General features: G+C 66.8%; 5 protein-coding genes across 6 annotated transcripts; 4 read left to right on the top strand and 1 right to left on the bottom strand.

The window, feature by feature from the left end:
• The first annotated feature begins 49 nt into the window (after window positions 1-49).
• NDOR1 (NADPH dependent diflavin oxidoreductase 1) lies at window positions 50-8,351 on the top strand. Its single transcript, XM_012445178.3, has 14 exons — window positions 50-184; window positions 460-537; window positions 3,473-3,570; window positions 4,522-4,620; window positions 4,708-4,809; window positions 4,992-5,201; window positions 5,313-5,434; window positions 5,900-6,120; window positions 6,203-6,310; window positions 7,017-7,131; window positions 7,268-7,414; window positions 7,495-7,613; window positions 7,691-7,785; window positions 7,864-8,351. Exons 1-14 carry the CDS (start codon window positions 50-52, stop codon window positions 8,006-8,008), a joined length of 1,794 nt encoding a protein of 597 aa, XP_012300601.1. The 3' UTR covers window positions 8,009-8,351.
• A 638-nt stretch (window positions 8,352-8,989) lies between these two features.
• On the top strand, window positions 8,990-10,707 carry LOC105712224 (RING finger protein 208). The gene is made up of 2 exons (XM_012445179.3): window positions 8,990-9,078; window positions 9,181-10,707. The coding sequence occupies exons 1-2, from the start codon at window positions 9,002-9,004 to the stop codon at window positions 9,959-9,961; spliced, it is 858 nt and encodes a 285-aa protein (XP_012300602.2). The 5' UTR covers window positions 8,990-9,001; the 3' UTR covers window positions 9,962-10,707.
• A 690-nt stretch (window positions 10,708-11,397) lies between these two features.
• On the bottom strand, window positions 11,398-13,385 carry RNF208 (ring finger protein 208). The gene is made up of 2 exons (XM_064366061.1): window positions 13,134-13,385; window positions 11,398-12,877 (listed from the first exon to the last, which is right to left on the bottom strand). Exon 2 carries the CDS (start codon window positions 12,349-12,351, stop codon window positions 11,566-11,568), a length of 786 nt encoding a protein of 261 aa, XP_064222131.1. The 5' UTR covers window positions 12,352-12,877; window positions 13,134-13,385; the 3' UTR covers window positions 11,398-11,565.
• On the top strand, window positions 12,803-17,402 carry CYSRT1 (cysteine rich tail 1). 2 transcript variants are annotated; one of them, XM_064366065.1, is made up of 3 exons: window positions 12,803-12,883; window positions 15,306-16,368; window positions 16,737-17,402. In XM_064366065.1, exon 3 carries the CDS (start codon window positions 16,745-16,747, stop codon window positions 17,177-17,179), a length of 435 nt encoding a protein of 144 aa, XP_064222135.1. In that variant the 5' UTR covers window positions 12,803-12,883; window positions 15,306-16,368; window positions 16,737-16,744; the 3' UTR covers window positions 17,180-17,402. The 2 variants fall into 2 exon arrangements, with proteins under 2 accessions (XP_064222135.1, XP_012300599.1); XM_012445176.3 differs by lacking the exon at window positions 12,803-12,883 and having other exon boundaries at window positions 15,170-16,368.
• A 2,157-nt stretch (window positions 17,403-19,559) lies between these two features.
• Window positions 19,560-20,070, top strand: RNF224 (ring finger protein 224). Its single transcript, XM_012445175.3, is given in 2 exon segments — window positions 19,560-19,663; window positions 19,665-20,070. Coding segments are annotated over 2 exon segments (510 nt in total).
• The last annotated feature ends 933 nt before the right edge of the window (window positions 20,071-21,003 follow it).

Genomic DNA, 21,003 nt, shown 5'->3' with positions numbered 1-21,003 from the left:
CTGCCTGCTGGTCCTCAGTCCCCGACCGGGAGTCCCCGGGCGCTCCGCGATGCCGGCCCCGCAGCTCCTGGTGCTGTTCGGCAGCCAGACGGGCACGGCTCAGGATGTGTCGGAGAGGTTGGGTCGCGAAGCCCGGCGCCGGCGGCTGGGCTGCCGCGTGCGGGCCCTGGACTCCTACCCGGTGGTGAGGGCTCGCGGGGGCCTCGGCGCGGGGACGAGCAGGCCTGGGGTGCCCGCCCCGCGGGGCCGTCGACCCAGAAGGCGTCGCATTTAGTCTGAGAGCGGGTGGATTTAGGAGAAGGGGAGGAGGCTGGAGCCTGGAGGGGAGAAGACGGCCTGGCCGCCCGCGTAAAATCCTCTGCCCTGCCAGCCGGAGCGAAGCAGGGGAGGGCCAGGTTTGGGGAAGGCCGCCCGGCGCTTCCAGCCCGAAGTCTTACCTGCGTGTGTCTTTTTGTTGAGGTGAATCTGATTCACGAGCCCCTGGTGATATTTGTTTGCGCAACTACGGGCCAAGGAGACCCGCCTGACAACATGAAGGTAAGGCTGGCCTCATTCGGCTCCTCGGATCTCTGCCCTCGCCTCTCGCCGCGTTTTCATTGCCTGGATTCCAGGTGCAGGAAATAGCTGTCCTCCTCCATCTGATGCAATTTCAGAGGTGGATTTGAGAGGACGTCCTTGAGTAGAGCTGCGCGCTTCGGTCGTCCTGTCTAATAAACTCTTGCTGGCCGCCAAATAGCATTATCTCTTTTACCCTGTCTTGTTTTTCCAGGGCTATGTGTGCGTCTAGTCTGGGCCTTGTGCGCTTCTCTAGACCGTGTGACCCTCAGGGAGTGTTAGTTCTCTGACCGTCTTTTCAGCACATACTGTGTTCCTGGCACAGCCTGAGTCTGGGGATTCAGCTGTGAACCCAGCAGCCACGCTGTCATCCTCACACAGTTTGCACTGTGGCGGAAGCAGCTAATGGACAGTCGCGGAGCCGGGAGACACCTGCTGCTGGGGAGAGGCGCAGATGTCGCGGGAGCACTGAGAAGGGGCATCGAGCCTTTTCTAGCCCAGCCTTGGGGCCCTGGCAGAGGTTTCTGAGTCACTGAAGGATGCATGAGGGCCAGGGCCCAAGGAAGAAGGAGCAGTCTGTGTAGAAGAGAAAGGTGACTTGGCTTGTGTGAACAGTAGAAAGCAGTTCAGGCCAGGCGTGGCGGCTCACACCTGTAATCCCAGCACTTTGGGAGGCTGAGGTGCGTGGATCACTTGAAGTCAGGAGTTCAAGACCAGTCTGGCCAACCTTGTGGTGAAACCTTGTCTCTACTAAAAATACAAAAATGAGTCAGGCAAGGTGGTGCGCACCTGTATCTCAGCTATTCAGGAGGCTGAGGCAGGAGAATCACGTGAACCTGGGAGGCAGAGGTTGCAGTGAGCTGAGGTCGCGCCATTGCACTCCAGCCTGGGCCACAGAATGAAGCTCCGTCTCAGAAAAAGATGAGAAGCCCTTCTAGAAAGTGTAATAAAAAGCAAGGCAGAAAATGGAAGGAAGCAGATACCAAAATTCAAAGATCATTCCAGTGGCCTCAGAATGAGAAGACAACAGGAGAGAGAAAGCAATCCAGGAAAGTAACAAGATGTGCAGAGCGGGTCTGCAGCCGGAGAGCCCCGTGCCCAGGAAGGGCTCTGCTGAGAATGAATGGGCCACCCCCAGGCATGTCATTGTGGGTTTAGCTGCTGGGGACAGAGTGCCTTACACACCCCAAGGGTGGCAAGCGGGACCCTAGCTTTTTAGCAGTGGTGCCAAGCCCAGGACAACTTCAGCCGCTTGCCAGTTGTGAGGGAAAAGTCACAGCAATGCTCTCTTCTGAACCCTTTTCTCAGGAAGGAGGAAGTTCCCCAAACCGAGCAGGGAAAAGCCCTTTGGGATTCAGGAAGCAAGGGTGTCTCACCAGCAGGGGGCACTGGGGACGGGGTCTGGGGCAGGAGGCCAAGTACATTTGCTTGCACAGCGTGACCCAGTGAGGCAGCTGATGAGGTGGTGAGGTCCCAGGAAGCCAGATGTGGTCCAGGGCCAGGGTCAAAGCTGTGGGCTGACAAGGCCAGGGCCTCTACTCTGGCCTCCATGCTTGGCCGTGGGTTGGGGAGATGGGTGGGCTGTGAAGACCACACAGACAGGCCACCTGGGATGCAGGTGAAGGGCAGCAGGCTCCTTGTGGAGGGGCCTCCTATCAAGCCTAGAGGACACCATGGAAGGCAGGTTGTGGAATGGGACAATCTGAACACTGCTGGCTCAAGGTCCTGCAGCCACAGAAGGAAGGGGATGTGTCCCAGAGACGCGGACCTCGGCCACGGAAGGAAGGAGGTGTGTCCCGGAGACATGGACCTCGGCCACGGAAGGAAGGGGATGTGTCCCGGAGACAGGGACCTCGGCCACGGAAGGAAGGAGGTGTGTCCCAGAGACACAGGCCTCTGCCACGGAAGGAAGGAGGTGTGTCCCGGAGACACGGGCCTCAGCCACGGAAGGAAGGGGCTATGTCCCAGAGACGCGGACCTCGACCACGGAAGGAAGGAGGTGTGTCCCGGAAACACGGGCCTCTGCCACGGAAGGAAGGAGGTGTGTCCCGGAGACACAGGCCTCTGCCACGGAAGGAAGGAGGTGTGTCCCAGAGACACAGGCCTCTGCCACGGAAGGAAGGAGGTGTGTCCCAGAGACATGGACCTCGGCCACGGAAGGAAGGAGGTGTGTCCCGGAGACACGGGCCTCTGCCACGGAAGGAAGGAGGCGTGTCCCGGAGACACGGACCTCGGCCACGGAAGGAAGGGGATGTGTCCCGGAGACACGGACCTCGGCCACGGAAGGAAGGGGATGTGTCCCGGAGACACGGGCCTCTGCCACGGAAGGAAGGGGATGTGTCCCGGAGACACTGGGACCTCGAATCTGGGTGTTGGGGTTTGGGATGGACCTCAGAGGTCCGGGCGTGGGGGTCTGTGGGATGGACCTCAGAGGTCCGGGCATGGGGGTCTGTGGGATGGACCTCAGAGGTCCAGGCATGGGGGTCTGTGGGATGGACCCATTCAGGCAGCAGAGGCCCATGCTCTGGCTGGGAAGTGACAGGTGGAGGTGAGGTACTCCTGTGGAGGTACACAGTTTGAGGAATGAGTGTACAGCTGTTGATGGTGGCTCAGAGCCAGGGGCAGGGGAGGGTGACGTCCCAGGAAGGCAGCCCCACACAGGCCAGAGTGTGCAGCAGGCCGTCCGGCTCCTGTGGGCAGGGTGGGCCCTGGTCTCCTCAGGTCCCAGCAGCCGTGCCTCCTCCCAGTGCCCCTCGCCCTGCTGGCTGGACCTGGGCCTTGCCTTTTCGTCAGATAGTTCCAGTTCCATTCTGCCCCTTCCTGCCCTCTCCCTGTTCCCGTGAGACCCTCCCCTCACTCCCTGCTGTGGGGCTGGCCCAGAGGTTGGGGACTGACGCAGGGTTTCCTCCGGCTGCAGAACTTCTGGAGGTTCATATTCCGGAAGAACCTGCCCTCCACTGCCCTCTGTCAGATGGACTTTGCCGTCCTGGGCCTCGGGGACTCCTCATATGCCAAGTGAGTACGGGACAGAACAGTTCTGGGGGTCCAGCTGCCAGACCAGCTTTCGGGGTCGGCCCTGCAGGCCACAGGGCCCTTGCAGCGGCGCTGGCTTCTCCACGACACTCCCTGGCGGGCGCCCCGGGCCTCACACTGTGGGAAGGCACAGAGGGTAGCAGAGGGCTGGGCTCAGAGCCACGCCAACGTCCCAGAGGCCTACCTGGCACCGGTCCCCACTGTTACAAACGTGTGCCATGGGGTGTTCACGGCTCAGCGCATGGAGGTGCGCCCTGTGTCCTCCCGCTGCCCCCGCGACTGCCTCCGCCTTTTCCCCGGGCATTTCCCAGTGCTCACCTGCCCCTGAGCAAGGAGAAGCGTGTTCAGTGTGCAAATGGCATCTTTAGACCCCACAGCGTTGAAACCCCCGGCTGTCCATGTAGGGCCCAGGTCCGCGAGCACCGAGCATCAAAAGCCGTGTGCGTAGTGGGGTCTCACCGCTTCAGAGGAAAGAAAACAGGAAGGCCGGCGGCAGCCCACCCGTTCTGCCGGGAGGCTTGCGAGGGAGGGAGCCTGTCTGCTGACGGCATCCCCAGGGAGGAGGGGGACCCAGGGCCAGTCATGCCTCAGAACCAGAGTGAGAAGTGAAACTGACCCCCGGGAAGATGCCTGGCCCTCTCCCCAGCCCGGAGCTGCTTCGCTGAGGAGTGACCCACACCTTGGCTGGGGGCCTGGAGGCCTCCATTGCCTCAACTCCCTGTCCAGGGATGAGGGCCCATCAGTGGGACGAGGCCACATGCCTCCGCCCACACAGGCTGGTTCTCCACGAGCGGAGGACCTCAGAAGCCCCTGGCGTGTGGAGACCCGGCCCCCTCCTAGGGCGCGGCCAGCATGGAGTGTTTCCACCTGAGGAAGTCCCTGCCCGGGTTCCACTGCCGGGCTTGCCCGCGACCAGCCTTGCTGTCTCTGCAGGTTCAACTTTGTGGCCAAGAAGCTGCACCGACGGCTCCTGCAGCTTGGGGGCAGTGCCCTCCTGCCCGCGTGCCTGGGCGACGACCAGCATGAGCTGGGGTGAGTCTTCGGGGCTGGCCCTGCCGCCATGGTCTGACCTGGCCACGCTCGAGGTCCGCTCAGGCCAGCGCACGTGCTCCCTCCCAGGCCTGATGCTGCTGTGGACCCCTGGCTGCGAGCCTTGTGGGGCAAGGTTCTGGGGCTGTGCCCGCCGCCTCCGGGCCTCGCCGACATCCCTCCCGGAGTCCCGTGAGTGTGGGCCCCGGGTCACCCGCAGGCAGCCTGGGGACCTCGTCTGGGTCCCTCCCGTGAGTGTGGGCCCCGGGTCACCCGCAGGCGGCCTGGGGACCTCGCCTGGGTCCCTCCCATCTGGGCGGGCGGCCCCTGGGTCGGGGGGGGGTTTCTGGTCTGAAGAGCCTGTCCCCCCACAGCCTGCCCTCCAAGTTCAGCCTGCTGTTCCTCCACGAGGTGCCCAGTGCGGGCTCTGAGGGGCAGCAGGTGGCTCACACTGGCTCCAGAGAGCCCCCGTCAGAGTCGCAGCCCTTCCTGGCACCCATGATCTCCAACCAGAGAGTCACCGGCCCCTCCCACTTCCAGGACGTTCGGCTGATTGAGTTTGACATCTCAGGCTCTGCCATCAGGTGAGGTCAGAGACACCAGGTGGTGGCGGGGACTGCTGGGGTTCAGAGGAGGCCGGGCTGGGCTGCAGGGGATGGCCTCCATCCGGGGCCCCTGGTGGCTTCTCCTCACAGCTTCACTGCCGGCGATGTGGTGCTGATTCGGCCCTCCAACTCGGCTGCCCACGTCCAGCAGTTCTGCCAGGCGCTAGGCCTGGACCCAGACCAGCTCTTCACGCTGCATCCACGGGAGCCAGGTGAGCCCCACCTCAGCCAGCCCGACTCTCTGCCCTCCCCGGGTCCTGGGCCCCCACCCCGAGGGCCCAGCCTCAGCCAGCCTGACTCTCTGCCCTCCCCGGGTCCTGGGCCCCCACCCCGAGGGCCCAGCCTCAGCCAGCCTGACTCTCTGCCCTCCCCGGGTCCTGGGCCCCCACCCCGAGGGCCCAGCCTCAGCCAGCCTGACTCTCTGCCCTCCCCGGGTCCTGGGCCCCCAACCCGAGGGCCCAGCCTCAGCCAGCCTGACTCTCTGCCCTCCCCGGGTCCTGGGCCCCCACCCCGAGGGCCCAGCCTCAGCCAGCCTGACTCTCTGCCCTCCCCGGGTCCTGGGCCCCCACCCCAGGGCCCAGCCTCAGCCAGCCTGACTCTCTGCCCTCCCCCGTGTCCTGGGCCCCCACCCCGAGGGCCCCGCCGCAGCCTACGGAGGCCTCCCCCTCCCCCGGCAGATGTCCTCCCACCCGCGAGGCTGCCCCAGCCCTGCTCCGTGCGGCACCTCGTGTCCCAGTACCTGGACATTGCCAGCGTGCCTCGCCGCTCCTTCTTTGAGCTCCTGGCCTGTCTGTCCCTCCATGAGCTGGAGCGGGAGAAGCTGCTGGAGTTCAGCTCTGCCCAAGGCCAGGAGGAGCTCTTTGAATACTGCAACCGGCCCCGCAGGACCATTGTGGAGGTGAGGAAGGCCAGTGGGCCGGTGGGGCCCAGCCCCTGAGCCAGGGCCACACTGCAGCCACTCCAAGACTCTCTCTGCCCAGGTGCTGTGTGACTTCCCACACACAGCTGCCGCCATCCCCCCGGACTACCTGCTGGACCTCATCCCCGCTATTCGGCCGAGGGCCTTCTCCATCGCCTCCTCGATGCTGGTGAGGGGCCCCGGGAAAGCTGGGACGGGGCTGTGGGGCTCTGTGGGCAGAAGCTGTGCTGTGACCAGGTGACAGTCCCCTACCCAGGACCGCCCCTGGGTGAAGTGGCTGGGGCCCACAGCCCAGGCAGCAGATGGGGGCAGCCTTGTGCCACCACCCCCACCCTGCCATCCTCCCCAGGCTCACCCCCCCTCCCCACCATCCTCCCCAGGCTCACCCCCCCCTCCCCCCCATCCTCCCCAGGCTCACCACCCCTCCCCACCGTCCTCCCCAGGCTCACCTCCCCTCCCCACCATCCTCCCTGGGCTCACCCACCTCCCCGCCATCCTCTCCGGGCTCACCCCCCTCCCCACCATCCTCCCTGGGCTCACCCACCTCCCCGCCATCCTCTCCGGGCTCACCCCCCTCCCCACTGTCCTCCCCAGGCTCACCCCCTCCTCGCCGTCCTCCCCAGGCTCACCCCCCTCCCCGCCGTTCTCCTCACCGTCCTCCCCAGGCTCACCCCCCTCCCCACTGTCCTCCCCAGGCTCACCCCCCTCCCCACCATCCTCCCCAGGCTCACCCCCCTCCCCACCGTCCTCCCCAGGCTCACCCCCCTCCTCACCGTCCTCCCCAGGCTCACCCCCCTCCTCACCGTCCTCCCCAGGCTCACCCCCCTCCCCACCGTCCTCCCCAGGCTCACCCCCCTCCTCACCGTCCTCCCCAGGCTCACCCCTCGCGGCTGCAGATCCTCGTGGCTGTAGTGCAGTTCCAGACTCGCCTCAAGGAGCCCCGCCGGGGCCTCTGCTCCTCCTGGCTGGCATCTCTGGACCCTGGGCAAGGTGACCCCTGCTCCCGGGGTGGGGGCCGTGGCCCGGTGTCCCATTCTCTCCCACGCCCACACAGATGTTGGCCTAGGGCCCCAGCAGACTCCGAGCCGCCTTTGAGCCTCTTCATCCCACCTCCCTCCTGCAATAGGACCTGTCCGGGTGCCCCTCTGGGTGCGGCCTGGGAGTCTGGCCTTCCCAGAGATGCCAGACGTGCCTGTGATTATGGTGGGGCCTGGCACCGGGGTAGCCCCCTTCCGAGCAGCTATCCAGGAGCGTGTGGCCCAGGACCGGACCAGTGAGTGCCCGGGGTCCTGGGGTAGGGCTGTGGCAGGGGCTTCCGGCAGAAGTTCAAGGACCACCCTGCATTCCCCCCAGGAAATGTTTTGTTTTTTGGCTGCCGCCGGCGGGACCAGGACTTCTACTGGGAGGCGGAGTGGCAGGAGCTGGAGAAGCGGGGCTGCCTGACCCTGGTCCCTGCCTTCTCCCGGGAACAGGTGGGTGTGTGTGCTTGGGGGCTGGGAAAGGAGGGGAGGGGCTCACACTCAGCCCCCACCCGTCCTCTGCCCTGCAGGAGCAGAAAGTGTATGTGCAGCACCGGCTCCGGGAGCGGGGGCCGCTCGTGTGGGAGCTGCTGGACCGCCAGGGTGCACACTTCTACCTGGCAGGGTGAGCGGTCTCAGGTGCAGCGGGAGCGGGCCCAGCCCGAGGGCCAGCCTCACGCGCCTTCTGCGACCGCCCCTCTAGCAACGCCAAGTCCATGCCAGCGGATGTCTCGGAAGCCCTGGTGTCCATCTTCCAGGAGGAGGGCGGACTCTGCGGCTCCGACGCCGCTGCCTATCTGGCCAGGCTCCAGCGGACACGGCGCTTTCAGACTGAGACGTGGGCCTGAGCCCCTTGGCTGCCCGTGATCCTCCTGGGAGCCCAGGAAGGCATCGTCCTCTCGGACCAGGGCTGGCGCTTCCAGGTCCCAGCTGGTTGGGGCAACAGCCAGCTCCTGAGCACAGCCCCACCCTCGTCGACCCTGGGTCCCACCCTTTGAGCCCTGATTCCGCGGCAGCCTCTGCCAGCCAGCACTCCCCTCCCCCGCCCTGACCCTGAGCTGTGTCCTCGTTCTCCCCCACCCTCTTCCCGGTCAAGGTGGTGGCCTGGGCCGCTCCACTTCACCGGTGCAGTGGCCCAGGATGGCGTGACCAGCCCGCTGGGCACCGGGGTGGCACAGGGCCGCCATGAGACCGCACTGCACTCCTCCGCCCTGGGGCACCTTGGCCACTGCAGCCTGCTGGGCGGCACCTTCCAGTCACCACCCCCACACGGCTGAGGCTGGGCTCAGGCCACAAGGAAGCAGCTCCCTGAGGGCAGTGGGGGGTCCCAGGCCAGAGCAGCCCCTTCCTCTCCTGGTCCCAGGAAAGCCTTGGCACGAACTGCTGACCTCTGGGTGGCCGCTTCTAGCGCAGGCTTCCTCTCGGTCGTCGGGTCCCCTGGGTGGGGGTGGGAGGTGGGCCTGCCTGTACCGAGTGGCAGCTTTTCTGTCTGCCTCTAATGTGACAGGTGCCCCGCCTGCTTCATTCTCAAGGGCTTGGTGGGTCGGCTGAGATCTGATTGTCAGGACAGGGTTTTGGGCAGGTGTTGGGAAGGCAGAGCTAAGCCGTCCATCCTGCCTGGCAGCTGAGGCTGCCGGAAGCAGGGGTGTGGTGGATATGGCCCCGCCCCTGGGAGGGGCTTTAGGCACCAGGAAGGGAAGTCCCGCTGGAGGAGTCTGGCCGTTCACACCGCCCCACCGTCCTCTCCTCGGAGTCTCTATCTGTGGTCGGCTGGTCGCTGGCAGGGGACTAGACGTGGCCGAGGCTGGGCTCCAGCCAGATCTGGCTGGGGACGGCACTGCATGGTTGCAGGATCCACTCAGCAGGCGAGCCTTGCTGGGGCCCCAGTGAAGTTCCCATCGTCAGGAGAGCCAGCCAGGTCAGTGCCAGACCCAGTGGAGCCCAGACCCTGCTTCCCCTGGAGGTCCACACCTGTCGCCACCCTGGGGTCCCTGGCCTCCTATCCTGACTCCTCCCCCAGGGCCACCACCCCGAGCTGTGCCCTGGGGTCCCTAGCCCCCACCTTGCCGACTCCAGCTCTGGGCCCCGAGTGCCTGAACCCACTGTGCCAAGCACCAGCGAGTGAAGCGGGTGACTTTGGGCTCCCCCAAGATGCCGAGACTCCAGCCAGTGAGCCCCTGCTGGGGGCTGTGGCCATGGAGGGTGCCTGGGCCCTTCCAGCCTGGAAGGAGGAGCGGGGAGAGCAGGCAGCGGGGCAGGGGGAAGAGGAGGAGTGCCCCATCTGCACTGAGCCCTACGGGCCCAGGGAGCATCGCCTGGCCCTGCTAAACTGTAACCACGGCCTGTGTGTGGGCTGCCTGCGCAGGCTGCTGGGCTCGGCCCCGAGCTCCGACCTGGGCCGGGTGCGCTGCCCACTGTGCCGCCAAAAGACCCCCATGCCGGAGTGGGAGATCTGCCAGCTGCAGGAGGAGCTGCTACTGGCCGATGGGCCCCAACGCCAGCCCCCCCGAGAGGCCCCCGCGCCCCAGCACCACGACCCTGGACCCTGGGGCTCCCTGGAGCACCGCTACCGGTTACGCTTTATGGCAGGGCCTGTGGGCGGCCACGGCTGCCTACCCTTCCTGCCCTGTCCACCCTGCCTGGGCACCTGGCTCTGGACCCTGCGGGAGCGGGGACCCTGTGCCCGCCGCCTGGCGCTGCTGAGCCTGCTGGCCCTCGAGCTGCTGGGGCTGCTGCTGGTCTTCGTGCCGCTGGTGCTGCTGGGGCTGCTCTTCCTGCTCCTGGACCGTTCTGGCCGCTGAGCAGAGCCCAGGACGGCCCTGACGCCAGTGGGCCCAGCCTGACCCACGTCGCCACTGGGTGCTGTGAGGCCTGATGACCAGGCTGAAAAACCCGAGGCTGGGTCCAGGGCACTGCCCTTCAATCAAGACCTCCATGGCTGAATCCAAGCCTGGGGCCACCCAGGAGCCTGACGCTGCCAGAGTACATGGCTGCTCTGGATGCCGGTGCCCAAGGACAGCTGCTGGAGGAGGCAGCCCAGCAGGAAGGTCTGCGAGCAGGGCCCCACGCACCCTGTTGTAGACGGGCACCCTACAGCCATGGCTGATGCTGGCCACACTTCCCCTCCCAAGGGCCGGCCCAGCACAGCAGACATGAAGGTTAACAGAGCTGCAGTCAGTCAGTTCCTTGGAGAGGGCAGGGGTTCCGCCCACCCTGTGTTCAGATAAGAGCCAGTGCATGTCCCTGAAGGTCAGGCCAGCCGGCGGAGGGGACTGTGCTGTGAAAACTCCACCTGCAAAGGCTGCTCTCCCCACCTGCTCAGGCTGAGACCAGCTGGGGGTCAGCACTGGCCTGTGTTGCAGAGACAAGGGTCCACCCAGGCTTTAGAACGTAAGCACCAGGCCCAGCTCTGCCCCTGCACACCCTTACGTTGCCACGCCTGGGGCCTTCACGGAAAGGGTGGAGACATCGGGTCTGTGGGTGACCGTGAGAGACGGAGCACTGGGCCTCGACGCAAAGCAGCTTTCAATAAACTGGCTCCTGGGAACGCTGTTGTCACTGCTTGTCTTTGTTACCCCGTCCTCACTGTCCAGACGGGCTTTTTTTTTTTTTTTTTTTTTGAGATGGAGTGCCCTGCTGTCCCTTACTAGAGTGCACTGGCGTGATCTCTGCTCACTGCAGCCTCTGCCTCTCTAGTAGTTGGGATTACAGGCATGTGCCACCTCGCCTAGCCTGGGGTGGGCTCTTCCTCACACCCAGGTGGTCCAGGTGCCAGACAGGAGGCCCTGGGTCCTTATTCCCCCACCACCATCTCAGCCAGCATTTGTCCCACACCCCTGCACAGACGCCCAAAGGCTACTCCCGCATAACACTGGACCCATGTGGGTGCTCGGGGCCAGGTAGGCACCAGGAGGGAAATCAACCGACTTGTCCCCCACACCATCGAAAATGTCCTCTCTGCCCAGCTGGGGTGGCTCTGCACACCCGCCACATAGCCCTGCCAGGCGCCCACAAGCAGCCCACTCCGCACATGTGGGGGTCTACACCCATGCTCACAGCCCAGAGAGCCCTCCTGCATGCACAGCCCAGCCCGGCCCCCGGCGCACACAGCAGCGCTGGGCCTCTCTGGCAGCTCCACGCTGAGCCCTGTGTGGGCGGCCGCCCTGGGTGCCACCCTAGGCCCAGGCCTGAGCGCAGCCCACAGGAGCAAGCTTCACTCCAGGGAACAGGTGCAAACTTTGGCAAAGAGTTTTAATGGCAAAGTTGGCTGCAACGACAATGCCACTTGGGGTGGGGCCAGAAGTCATGGTGGGGAAGGAAGGGTCAGCAGGCGGCAGGGCAGGGCCGGGTCCCTGAAGAAGCGGCGAGCGAGGCTCAGCGGGCAGTGGCGGGCAGGCAGGCGCTCCTACATGATGGAGCAGGCGGACAGCGGGTTCCGCACGTGGCAGGTGCAGGCGGCCCCACAGTACTGCCGGAAGGTCTGGTAGCAGCTGCCCTCGGGCTCGGCCCCCCACTGACCCCCGGACGGGGCTGTCAGCGCCTCAGGCGGCAGGCGGCTGAGGATGGACGTGTTGACAGCCAGCGCGGCCAGCCCGTAGTCGGTGAAGAGCACAGTCTCTCGGCGGCAGGTGGGGCAGGAGATGAACTTGTACTTGGGGCAAGACTCGTAGAGAATCTGCAGGCACTGCTCACACACGGAGTGCAGGCAGGACAGCACGCGGGGCCGCCGCTGGGTGACGTTGTACGTGTGCCCGCAGGTGGGGCACTCCAGGGGCTCACCCACTGCTGCCGAAGAAGCTGCCGAGGCCGAGGGGCCAGGCCGAATCACGTACTGATTGACAATGACCTCGTCCTCGGGGGCCACGCGGGGAAAGCCCAGCTCCGCGCTCCCCTTACGTGGCCGCCGTGGCAGCGGAGGGGTGTGGGGCGCCCCTTCCAAGGCGGGCATGTCCCCCCCACATGCCTGGTTGACAATGATCTCTGTGTCTGAGGGCCAGGCACGCTTGGGTGCCAGAGTAGGGGTGGGCCGGGGAGCGGGCGGAAAGCAGGGGGCAGCCGGCAGCTCAGGGAACTTTTCGGGATGGACGATCTTCATGGCCTCCATCTTGAGGATGACATGGGGACCCTTCAAGCAGGACATGAGGAGGCCCGGCCAGCCACTGCCCGCCTCGGGCCCAGGGTCAGAGGGCATCCGGCTGTCTCCAGTCAGACTGGGTGTTCGGGTGGGTGGCGGCGTGGTGTGGGGCTGGGGGGGAGGTGACGGGGCAGCATCCTGGTCCCGCCAGGCCTGGGGGGGGCCCCGGCTGGCCCGTGGACTCCTAGGAGCAGCCGGCGAGAGTTGGGGGCGCAGGGGCCCCCCCACTGGCCACAGTGGCTTCCCTGGTCCAGTCCTGGGAGGAGGAGGAAGGGGTGGGGGAGGGGGAGGCAGGCGGGGGCAGGGGGGCGTGGGAGGCTGCCCTGGACTGGGCGTCGGGCCCAGGGTCTCACCCAGGGTCTCTGGCTGCTGAGGCTGGCGAGGGGGCGTGGGGGGGGCTCCCCCGGCAGCCGAGGTCAGCAGGCCGCGGGCTGGGACATCGGGGCAGGCAGGGGCTGGGTGGGCCCCATGGCTCCAGGACAGGGCGCCCAGGGAAGGCAGCTAGCCGAAGCGTTGGCTGCAGGAGGACCCGGGCGGCAGGCTCCGCGGCAGGAGCAGAGGCAAGGCCTGGGCCAGGCCTGAGCTGCAGGTGAGAGACGCCGTGAGGATAGTACCCAGGCCGCCCCTACCCTCGCCCTCCGCCCGCACAAAGGCCCGAGCGCCCGACCTCTGACCCTGACCTCAGCCGCGGGATCCCGACCTCCGCGGGCCTCGGAACCCAGCCCCCTCCCCGGTCCCCGCCTCCAAGGCCGGACGCACCTTCCCATGGGCCGACCCCCGCCGCGTGGGGAGGGGCGCCGAGTCCGCCCCCCGCCCCGGCCCCCGCCCCCTGCGCTCACCTGCCCCAGCCTGGCGTCCCGGCCGCGCGCCGCCGCCGCAGAGGTTGTCTCAAAGGCAGGCCCGGACGCGGCGCCCGCGCCTCGGCCCGGCAGCTCGGGGGGCTCCGGCGGCTCCGGCGAAGCTGCGGCGACCTCGGGCGATGGCCGGGCCCGGGCGGCACCCAGGGGCGCGGGCGCGGGGCGCGGGGCGCGGGGCGCGGGGCTCGGCGCGGCGGCGGCGGCGGCAGGTGCGTGCGGAGCGTGGCGCGCTCTGCGGCGGAGGCGCGGGGACCGCAGTGCGCGCGGCGCCCGCCCGCGCCCGCAGCGCCACCCCCCGTCTGGGGACCCGCGCGGGGTCCGCGGGGCGGGGCCAGCCTCCCGGCCGCCCCTCAGTCCGTTCCTGGCGTCGCCCTCGGCCGCGGGCTGCGTAGGGGACAGGACCCCCGCGTCGCCCCAGTTCTCCGCTCCCCTCCTGCTCAGGCTGACCCTGGGTCCTGGTCAAGCCTCCCCAAATTCTGGGGGAATCGGCCGTTCTCCTCCTCACACTAGGAGGCCTCCGGACACTGGAGCGGGAGGGAGGGGACCTACGCGGAGGGTCCCAGGGGAGCTGCTTCCAGGGCCCACCGGCGCCGTCTGCCCCCGCCCCCAGGGAAGGCCCCGAGGCCTCCAGCCCCGCCCGTGCCCGGTGTGGCAGCTCGGAGAGGGCGCTGGGACCCTAAGGGGCACGAGCGGGGCAGGAGAAGGCCGAGGCAGCGGACGGCCGGGCCGGGTGGGAGTGCGCGAAAGACAGGCTGGCAGCCCCCCGCGGGGCGGAGGCGGCCCTGAGGACCGCACCTGCTCGGGGAAGGGTGGCCCGGACACTCAGCGGGCAGCCTTGCCCAACAGCGCGCAGGCCAGGCCTCTCCGCTTCCTCAGCCCCGGCTGCTCTGCTCTCCTGGGTCCGCCTTTCTGCCTGCAGAGCCCTCGCGCGAGGGAAGGACCCAGGGCTTGCCGGTCACAGCCAGGCAGGGGACCAGGCCTTCGAGGGCCTCTGCTGCTCGCTGTGACCTGCTCTGGACCCCGCACCAGGCCCTGCACAGCCTGGCCTCTTTCAGCCCCTCTCTCCGCTGGACGGGCCGGACCGCACCCGCTATAGGCCGAGCCCCAGGACCTGCAGAGTGCTGAGCCACAGGGGACGCTGCCCCTTGTGTGGGAGCCCACGTGGGCAAACCAGGCTGGAGGAGCGGCTCTGCCCTGAGGGTCTGGCTTGGCCCCTCCATGGGGCTTCGGGCTAGTGTCACTCAGAGAGCAGTAGGGAGCGGTGTGCGGGTGACGGGGTGCTGCTCGAGGGGCCCTTACGGGGCCTGGCATGATGGTGGGGCAACTGAGGCAGCCTGGGCCTGGGGAGAGCCCAGCTCCGCCGCAGGCCGTGCTTACCTACCGACCCGGCGCGCGCCCGAGGACGCACCAGGCCGCGGGCCCCGCCCACTCCGCGAGACCCCGCCCCATGAGGGATGAGACCCCGCCCCCGCCACGAGGCCCCGCCCCCAACGCTGGGCCTTTTCAGCCCCGCCGCTCAGAGCTGGGGAGGCCCAAGCCGAGTATTGGTCACATCCGAACCTGGTCTTTCGGGAAACCCTAGAGCGCGAAGGCTTCTGGGGAATAAAATTTCCACGGCCGGTCCCTGCCTAGTTGGCGCATGCGCCATAGGCGCACGCACAGCGGTGGGCGGGGCTTCCGGCGCCTGCGCAGTGGACCTCTGTCGCCGGCCTCCTGTGTCGGGTGCGCCGCAGCGCCCAGTTCTCCCCAAATCGGGGCCGGGCTGCCTGAACTCGTGTCCGCACCGGTCTGACTGGCCCCCGCACAGACCACCCCGGTCACCCTGGCCTCCGGGCCACGTGACTGGACCCCGCCCTTCCTGGTGCTCCCCTGGGCGCCAAGACCCCCGCTGCCCCGGGACGCCCCGCGGCACTCCTCGGTGCCCGCTGCACCCACTGTCCCGCGGCGCCCGCAGCGGCCCTGCCTGTGCCGGTGCAGATGGAGCCGAAGCTGGGCTGGAGGCGGGGACCCAGGCTGGGGGCGCTAGGGGGCCCCGTGTGGACCCCACGCCCGCCAGCCGGAGGGTAACTGCAGTTTGAGATAGGAGTATCTAAAGCCCGTGTTATTGATCGTAAGACCCGTGACAAAACGTGCAAATCAAACATTTTTTATCAGTGAAAAAAGCAGAAAAACCGCTCGGCACGGTGCCTCACGCCTAGAATCCAGATTGGGAGGTGGAGGAGAGTTCGAGCTCAGCCTCGGCAACACAGTGAGACCTGCCCGTCTACGGAGAACCAGCCTGCGTGGCGGTGCGCCTGTCCTCCTCCCAGCTACTCGGAGGCTGAGGTGGGAGGATCACTAGAGCCCAGGAGGTTGAGTAAGCCCAGGTGGTGCCGCTGCACTCCAGCCTGGATGGCACAGTGAGACCCTGTCTTAAACGAAGAACCACTGGGTGCGGTGGCTCACGCCTGTAGTCCCAGCACATTGGAGGCCGAGGCGGGTGGATCACCTGAGGTCAGGAGTTTGAGACCAGCCTGGCCAATATGGTAAAACCCTGTCTCTACTAAAAATACAAAAATTAGCCGGGGGTGGTGACGGGCTCCTGTAATCCCAGCTTTCTGGAGGCTGAAGCAGGAAATCACCTGAACCCGGGAGGCAGGGGCTGCAATGAGCTGAGATGGGCCCATTGCACTCCAGCCTGGGCAACAAAGAACAAAACTCCGTCTCAAAAAAAAAAAAAAAAAAAAAGGCAGAAAGCCCCAAAAAGAGCCTAAGCTGTCAAACACCTTGGTCTCCGCTGAGTAGAGGCTCAGAGGCCCTGCCTCAGCCAGGGCTTTGAGGTGTGTGAGCAACAGCTGGGGACTGCAGCCCGGGAATTCGAGGGCCTCGCCCCACTTCCTTTCCAGAGCCGTGACCTCAGGCTCACCTCCTGCCCTCACGTCCGGCAAGCTGCAGATGCCCTTTAGGCCAGGCCGTGCCCCGGATGTGAGGGGACTGAGTCACTGGGTTGGCAGTGCCCCTCGGAGCCCAGGTCTAGGCTGCCGCCCATCTAAGGATGAGGGGTGGGCCAGCGGCCGTGCTCCAGTTGCTGGGGCCTCTCGGGAACCCCATCTCTGAGGCCCGCCCACGGCCCCGCCCCTCCCAAGGAGGGAAAAGGCGGCTGCCAGTCGCTCAACTCAGGCACTGGGACCTAGAGCTCAGAGGACCGAGAGGACAGACTGCCGCGCTGCCACCACAGGTGAGCCCTCAGCCCTGGGACTGCCCTGAATTCAGGGGCACTGCAGGGTCAGCCCCCCCCCCTCCAGTCTCTCAGCCTCTCCCATCCCATTCCCAGCTCCATCCCAGGGGCAGTGCCACCAGGAGAGGGCAGGATCCCTGGCAGGGGAGGCAGCGGGGAGGCACCAGCCCCCGCTCTCACTTGGCTCCTGCCCATGACAGTCGCCTTGTACACACGTGCAAGTCACTTTGAGGTCACTGCACCGCTGGGCACATTTGCCTCGGACAAGGCACGCTGCTCCTGGGTGGGGGCTTTCTTGGGCCACAGGCTTGTGGGCAGCCGTCCCACTCCACTGAGTCCGTATCTGTCTTCTCTGCCCACCCCTGCAGGCTAGGCCATGGACCCCCACGAGATGGTCGTCAAGAACCCGTATGCCCACATCAGCATCCCCCGGGCTCACCTGCGGCCTGACCTGGGGCAGCAGTTAGAGGCGGCTCCCGCCCATTCCCCATTCTCGGAGATGCAGCCGCTGCCAGTGCGGCCCTGTGCCCCGGAGCCAACCCGCCTCTTGCGGCCGACCGAGGTCCCAGGGCCCAAGGGCGCCAAGGGTACCCAGGGGGCTGCGCCCATCCAGAACCAGCAGGCCTGGCAACAGCCTGGCAGCCCATACGGCAGCAGTCGGCGCCCGGCCGGACTGACCTACGCTGGCCGCCCGCCCGTGGGGCGCGGGGACGAGATCGCCCACCACTGCTGCTGCTGCCCCTGCTGCCGCTGCTGCCACTGCCCGCCCTTCTGCCGCTGCCACAGCTGCTGCTGCTGCGTCGTCTCCTAGCCCGGCCCACCCCGCCAGGGCCAGGACCCAGGCAGTGCCTGAACATTCGGGGTGGCTATTGTCACAGGCACCGGCCCCTTCCCACCAGGGACTGGGCATGGACCCACCAGGAAGGTGACCACTCAGCCCGAGCTCCTGAAATGGAATCCCAGGCCCTGGCTGGAGAGGGGCGCTCCCGATTACCTTAAGGCCGGGGCAATAAAGCGAGGTGGTCTCACAGCAACTCCTCTTTGCCGCAGGCTCCTTTGGGAGGGGGTTGTAGCTGGACACAGAGCAGCTTTCCCCTTGTGTGGGCTCGGGGACACACACGTGCACACACACAGCATCGGCCGCATGCGCACTCGGGGACACAGTCACTGTGGACGTTGCAGGGACAGGGCTGGCGCTGCCTCCCGACATCCACGCTCTCCCCTGCCCTGCCGGTCTCCGGCCTGCCCAGAGGCTCCATGGGGACTTGCAGTGTGTCCACGGCCCTGGCCGAGCAGGGTCTGGATTTGAGCTCCCTGGGGTCAGTCTGTGGGTCGGCCGGCAGGAGGATGGAACTGGGGGGACCCCAGGAAAGGCCTCCAAGAGGAGGAGCGTGCTGGCAGGAGGGCGGTGGGTGCGGCAGGAGCCGCAGGTTTCAGGGAGTGGAAGCTCAGGACAGGAGGGCCCAGACAGCCTGGATCGCGCCCTGCCCACTGGTGATTCACCTCCCAGCCTCGGCTGGGATGTTTTTCTAGTTTCCCAGGAAATGTCTAATTCCTGCACGTCTGCTGTCCTGCCTTGAGGCCTGGGCTTCTGGGAGGAGGTGGCCTGGACCAGGCCTTGAGGACGAAGCAGGGAATGGGGAGGGAAGGAGGCTGGGGCCATGGGTGCTGGGGCCGTCTCCCGGTCGGTCTGAGCTGAGCTCGAGGCGCTAGGCTGCTCTGCACAGGGACTGCCTCACCACTGCAGGCCAGGATGCCAGGAAGGGAGCGACTGCTGGGGCCAACGTGGGGCACCCTGGTGTTCCAGGCAGGCAGAGAAAAGGCGAGGAGGCGGCAGCTAAGCTGGCCACGCAGGACAGACGGGTCCTCACACCAGGCCAGCCCTCCCCTGACACACGGTGACTAGCCCCACAGCAGAGCAGGGCAGGGCAGGGCAGGCACCTGGCATGCAGAGGTCTCCAGGCGTGGGATGGATGGGTCACTACCCTGACCCTGTGCAGGGACTTGGCGTGCCAGGCTCCCCGCCTTGCTCCGTCGCCGGCCCCCACCAGAGGGTGACCGCACCCAGGCCAGCCACGGGAACCTGTCTGACCAGTCCTAGGGGCAGACTGCCAAGAGGGTGGGCAGGGGTGAGAAGGGGCCGTTTGTTTCCACCCAGCAGGGCTGTGAGTGGTCCTGGGATCCTGCCCACCCATCCCAACCCCTCTCGGTCCCCTGACTGTGCACTGCCTGCGGTCTGGTGTGGACGGGCTGACGGCACCTCCTGGAACCTGGGCCTCCTGGGTGGCCTGGGGCTGCCCGCTGAGGAGGCGGCGTCTGGCGCTGTCTGGGGACCCGAGCTGGAAGTGGGGAGCCCCAGACACGGAGCTGGCGCGCCACCTGGAGGCCTTGCAGGCAGACGTGGCCCCCTGCCGTCTGGCGGGCACCAAGGTGAGGCTGAGAAGCCACATAGATCCACACACAAGCACAGTGGCAAAGTCTGCAGAGGGCTCTGTGCCCCAGGGAAATCCCGGCAGACTTCCTAGAGGAGGAGATGTGAGCGGAGATCGAGGCAGGGAAACAATCCAGTAAGGGAGGCAGAGAGTAAGGAATGGGGAGGGGAGGGGGGAGGGGAAGTGGGGAAGGTTTGGAGGGTGGGGAAGGGTGTGAGTGTGGGGAGAAGGGCTGAGAGCAGGGGAATGGACCCCTCAAGGCTAGCCTGAATGAGGCGTTAGCAGAAGGTGGCTGGGTCTGGATTGGAGGGGTGGGCAGGGGGCACAGGGTACCTTATCTCCTGCAAGTGGGTGACGCCATCAGATCTAGTTTCAAGGCTTTGTGGCTGAAACGGGAGCCCATGCCCGCCCAGCCGGCCACCTGCCTCTCTCCTGAGTCCTGTGTGAGGCAGGTAATGCAAGCCAGGAGGGAGCCGCAGGGTGCCCTGGGTCCCCACCCCCTTCTCCGGCCACCCCCTGACTGTGCATAGCAGCCCAGCAGAGCCCATGCAGGTAAGAGGCCTGGGCTCCGGGTGGCTGTGAGGGTGGGGGCCAGGGTGTCCTGCGGGAACAGGAGACTGCCCGGCTGGTGCCCACGTGAAGCAGAGGTACCTGGACCCTGGTGTCTTCCTGCACCCTCCCTCCCAGGTCTGCACCCACCAGCCCCACAGACCCAGTGCCTGACCTCTGGGGCAGGTTCCTGGGGCCGGCACCCCACCGATGGGGACGGTGCCCGAAGCAGGCTGTCCACTGCGGGCTTCCCTCTCGCAGGATGCTGCAGCCGGAGGGTCCCCAGACCTCGGGGGACGGCGGCCCCCGGAGGAGTGACTGCATCGTCTGCTGCTCGGCTTATGACCTCTCCGGGCACCTGCCCCGCCGCCTCCACTGCGGGCACACCTTCTGCCAGGCGTGTGTGCGGCGGCTGGACGCGCCGGCGCCCGAGCAGCGCTGGATCCCCTGCCCTCAGTGCCGCCAGAGCACGCCCACGCCTCGAGGAGGGGTGGCTATGCTGGACCTGGACCTGGCTGCTTTCCTGGCAGTCAAGGCTGAGCGGGAGCCGGCAAGACTGGAGCCCCTGCCCCTCACCTCCCTCAAAGGCAGTGCCATCACTCAGCAGCCAGTGGGGCCGTGCCCTGCCCTGGGCCCCCAGCCCCACTTCCCTCGGCCCAGACACTGCTGCTGGGGCTGTGGCGGCCTCTGCTGCCCGCCCCCAGGCAGCCCCGAGGTCTGACTCTGGCCGTTCCTGCCCCTGCAGGGGAAATGCCCGCGTTGGAACTCCTGGCCACGCACAGCCCACTCGGAACCACCTGGCAGTGGCGTCCTGTACACAGCTCCGTGTGGCCCAGTGGGGTGGTGCGATCCCAGGCCACAGCCTGAGGTTGGGGACTGGGAGCCTTCGCCGGAGGCTAGTGACCTCCCACCTTTCCTGGCCAGAATTACCAGACCCCCGACTAGCCCAGCCAGATGTGCCTGCCGAGGCTGCTGCCGTCTGAGTGGACGGCAAGCCTGGCTCGGGCCTAGACCCGGCGCAAAGGACGGCTCCCAGGAGGATGCAGAGGCCAGTCCCGGGGCCTGGGCTGCAGGCTGCACAGCAGGGCCAGGCAGGGCTGTGCCCAATGGGATGCCAGAGCAGGTCCCCTCTCCCACAAATGTCCCAGGATGTGCCAGGAGGGCGGCAAGGCGACCTCCTTCCTCTCTGCCTTGCACGGAAGCCCTGTGAATTCACCCACTCTGCAAAACTCATGCAGTTCCCACTGTGTGCCGGCACTGTTCCTGGAGGGTCCAGTGCAGGCACGAGGCCACACAGGCATTGAGGAGGACGCCGAGGAGGGGCCTGCCTGAGGCCCAGAGAAGGTTGGGACCTGCCTGAGGTCACGGCCCAGATGGCCTCATCCTCGGCTGAACCTTTCCAGGCTCCCAGCAGCTACCACACAGACCCTTCGAAGGGGCCGGGGCTGGAGGCTGTGGATGGCAGTGACACCCCGCCCTGCCCCCATAGAAGTCACTGTTACTCAGGAGCCCAGGGACAGACTGTTGCCCCCCCGCCACCCCCGGAGCAGGGTCGCAGGATGGGACAGAAGAGAATTTGCTGAGTGGACACTCAGAAGCGTCTACCGTCTCTGGGGCAAAGTCCCATGCATGCAGCGGGGGCTGGGTAGCCAGC

Source organism: Aotus nancymaae, unplaced genomic scaffold (assembly GCF_030222135.1).
Source record: "Aotus nancymaae isolate 86718 unplaced genomic scaffold, 86718_ANA_hifiasm-v0.15.2.pri h1tg000063l, whole genome shotgun sequence".
NCBI lineage: Eukaryota > Metazoa > Chordata > Mammalia > Primates > Aotidae > Aotus > Aotus nancymaae.
This window is presented reverse-complemented; position numbering and strand designations above follow the sequence as displayed.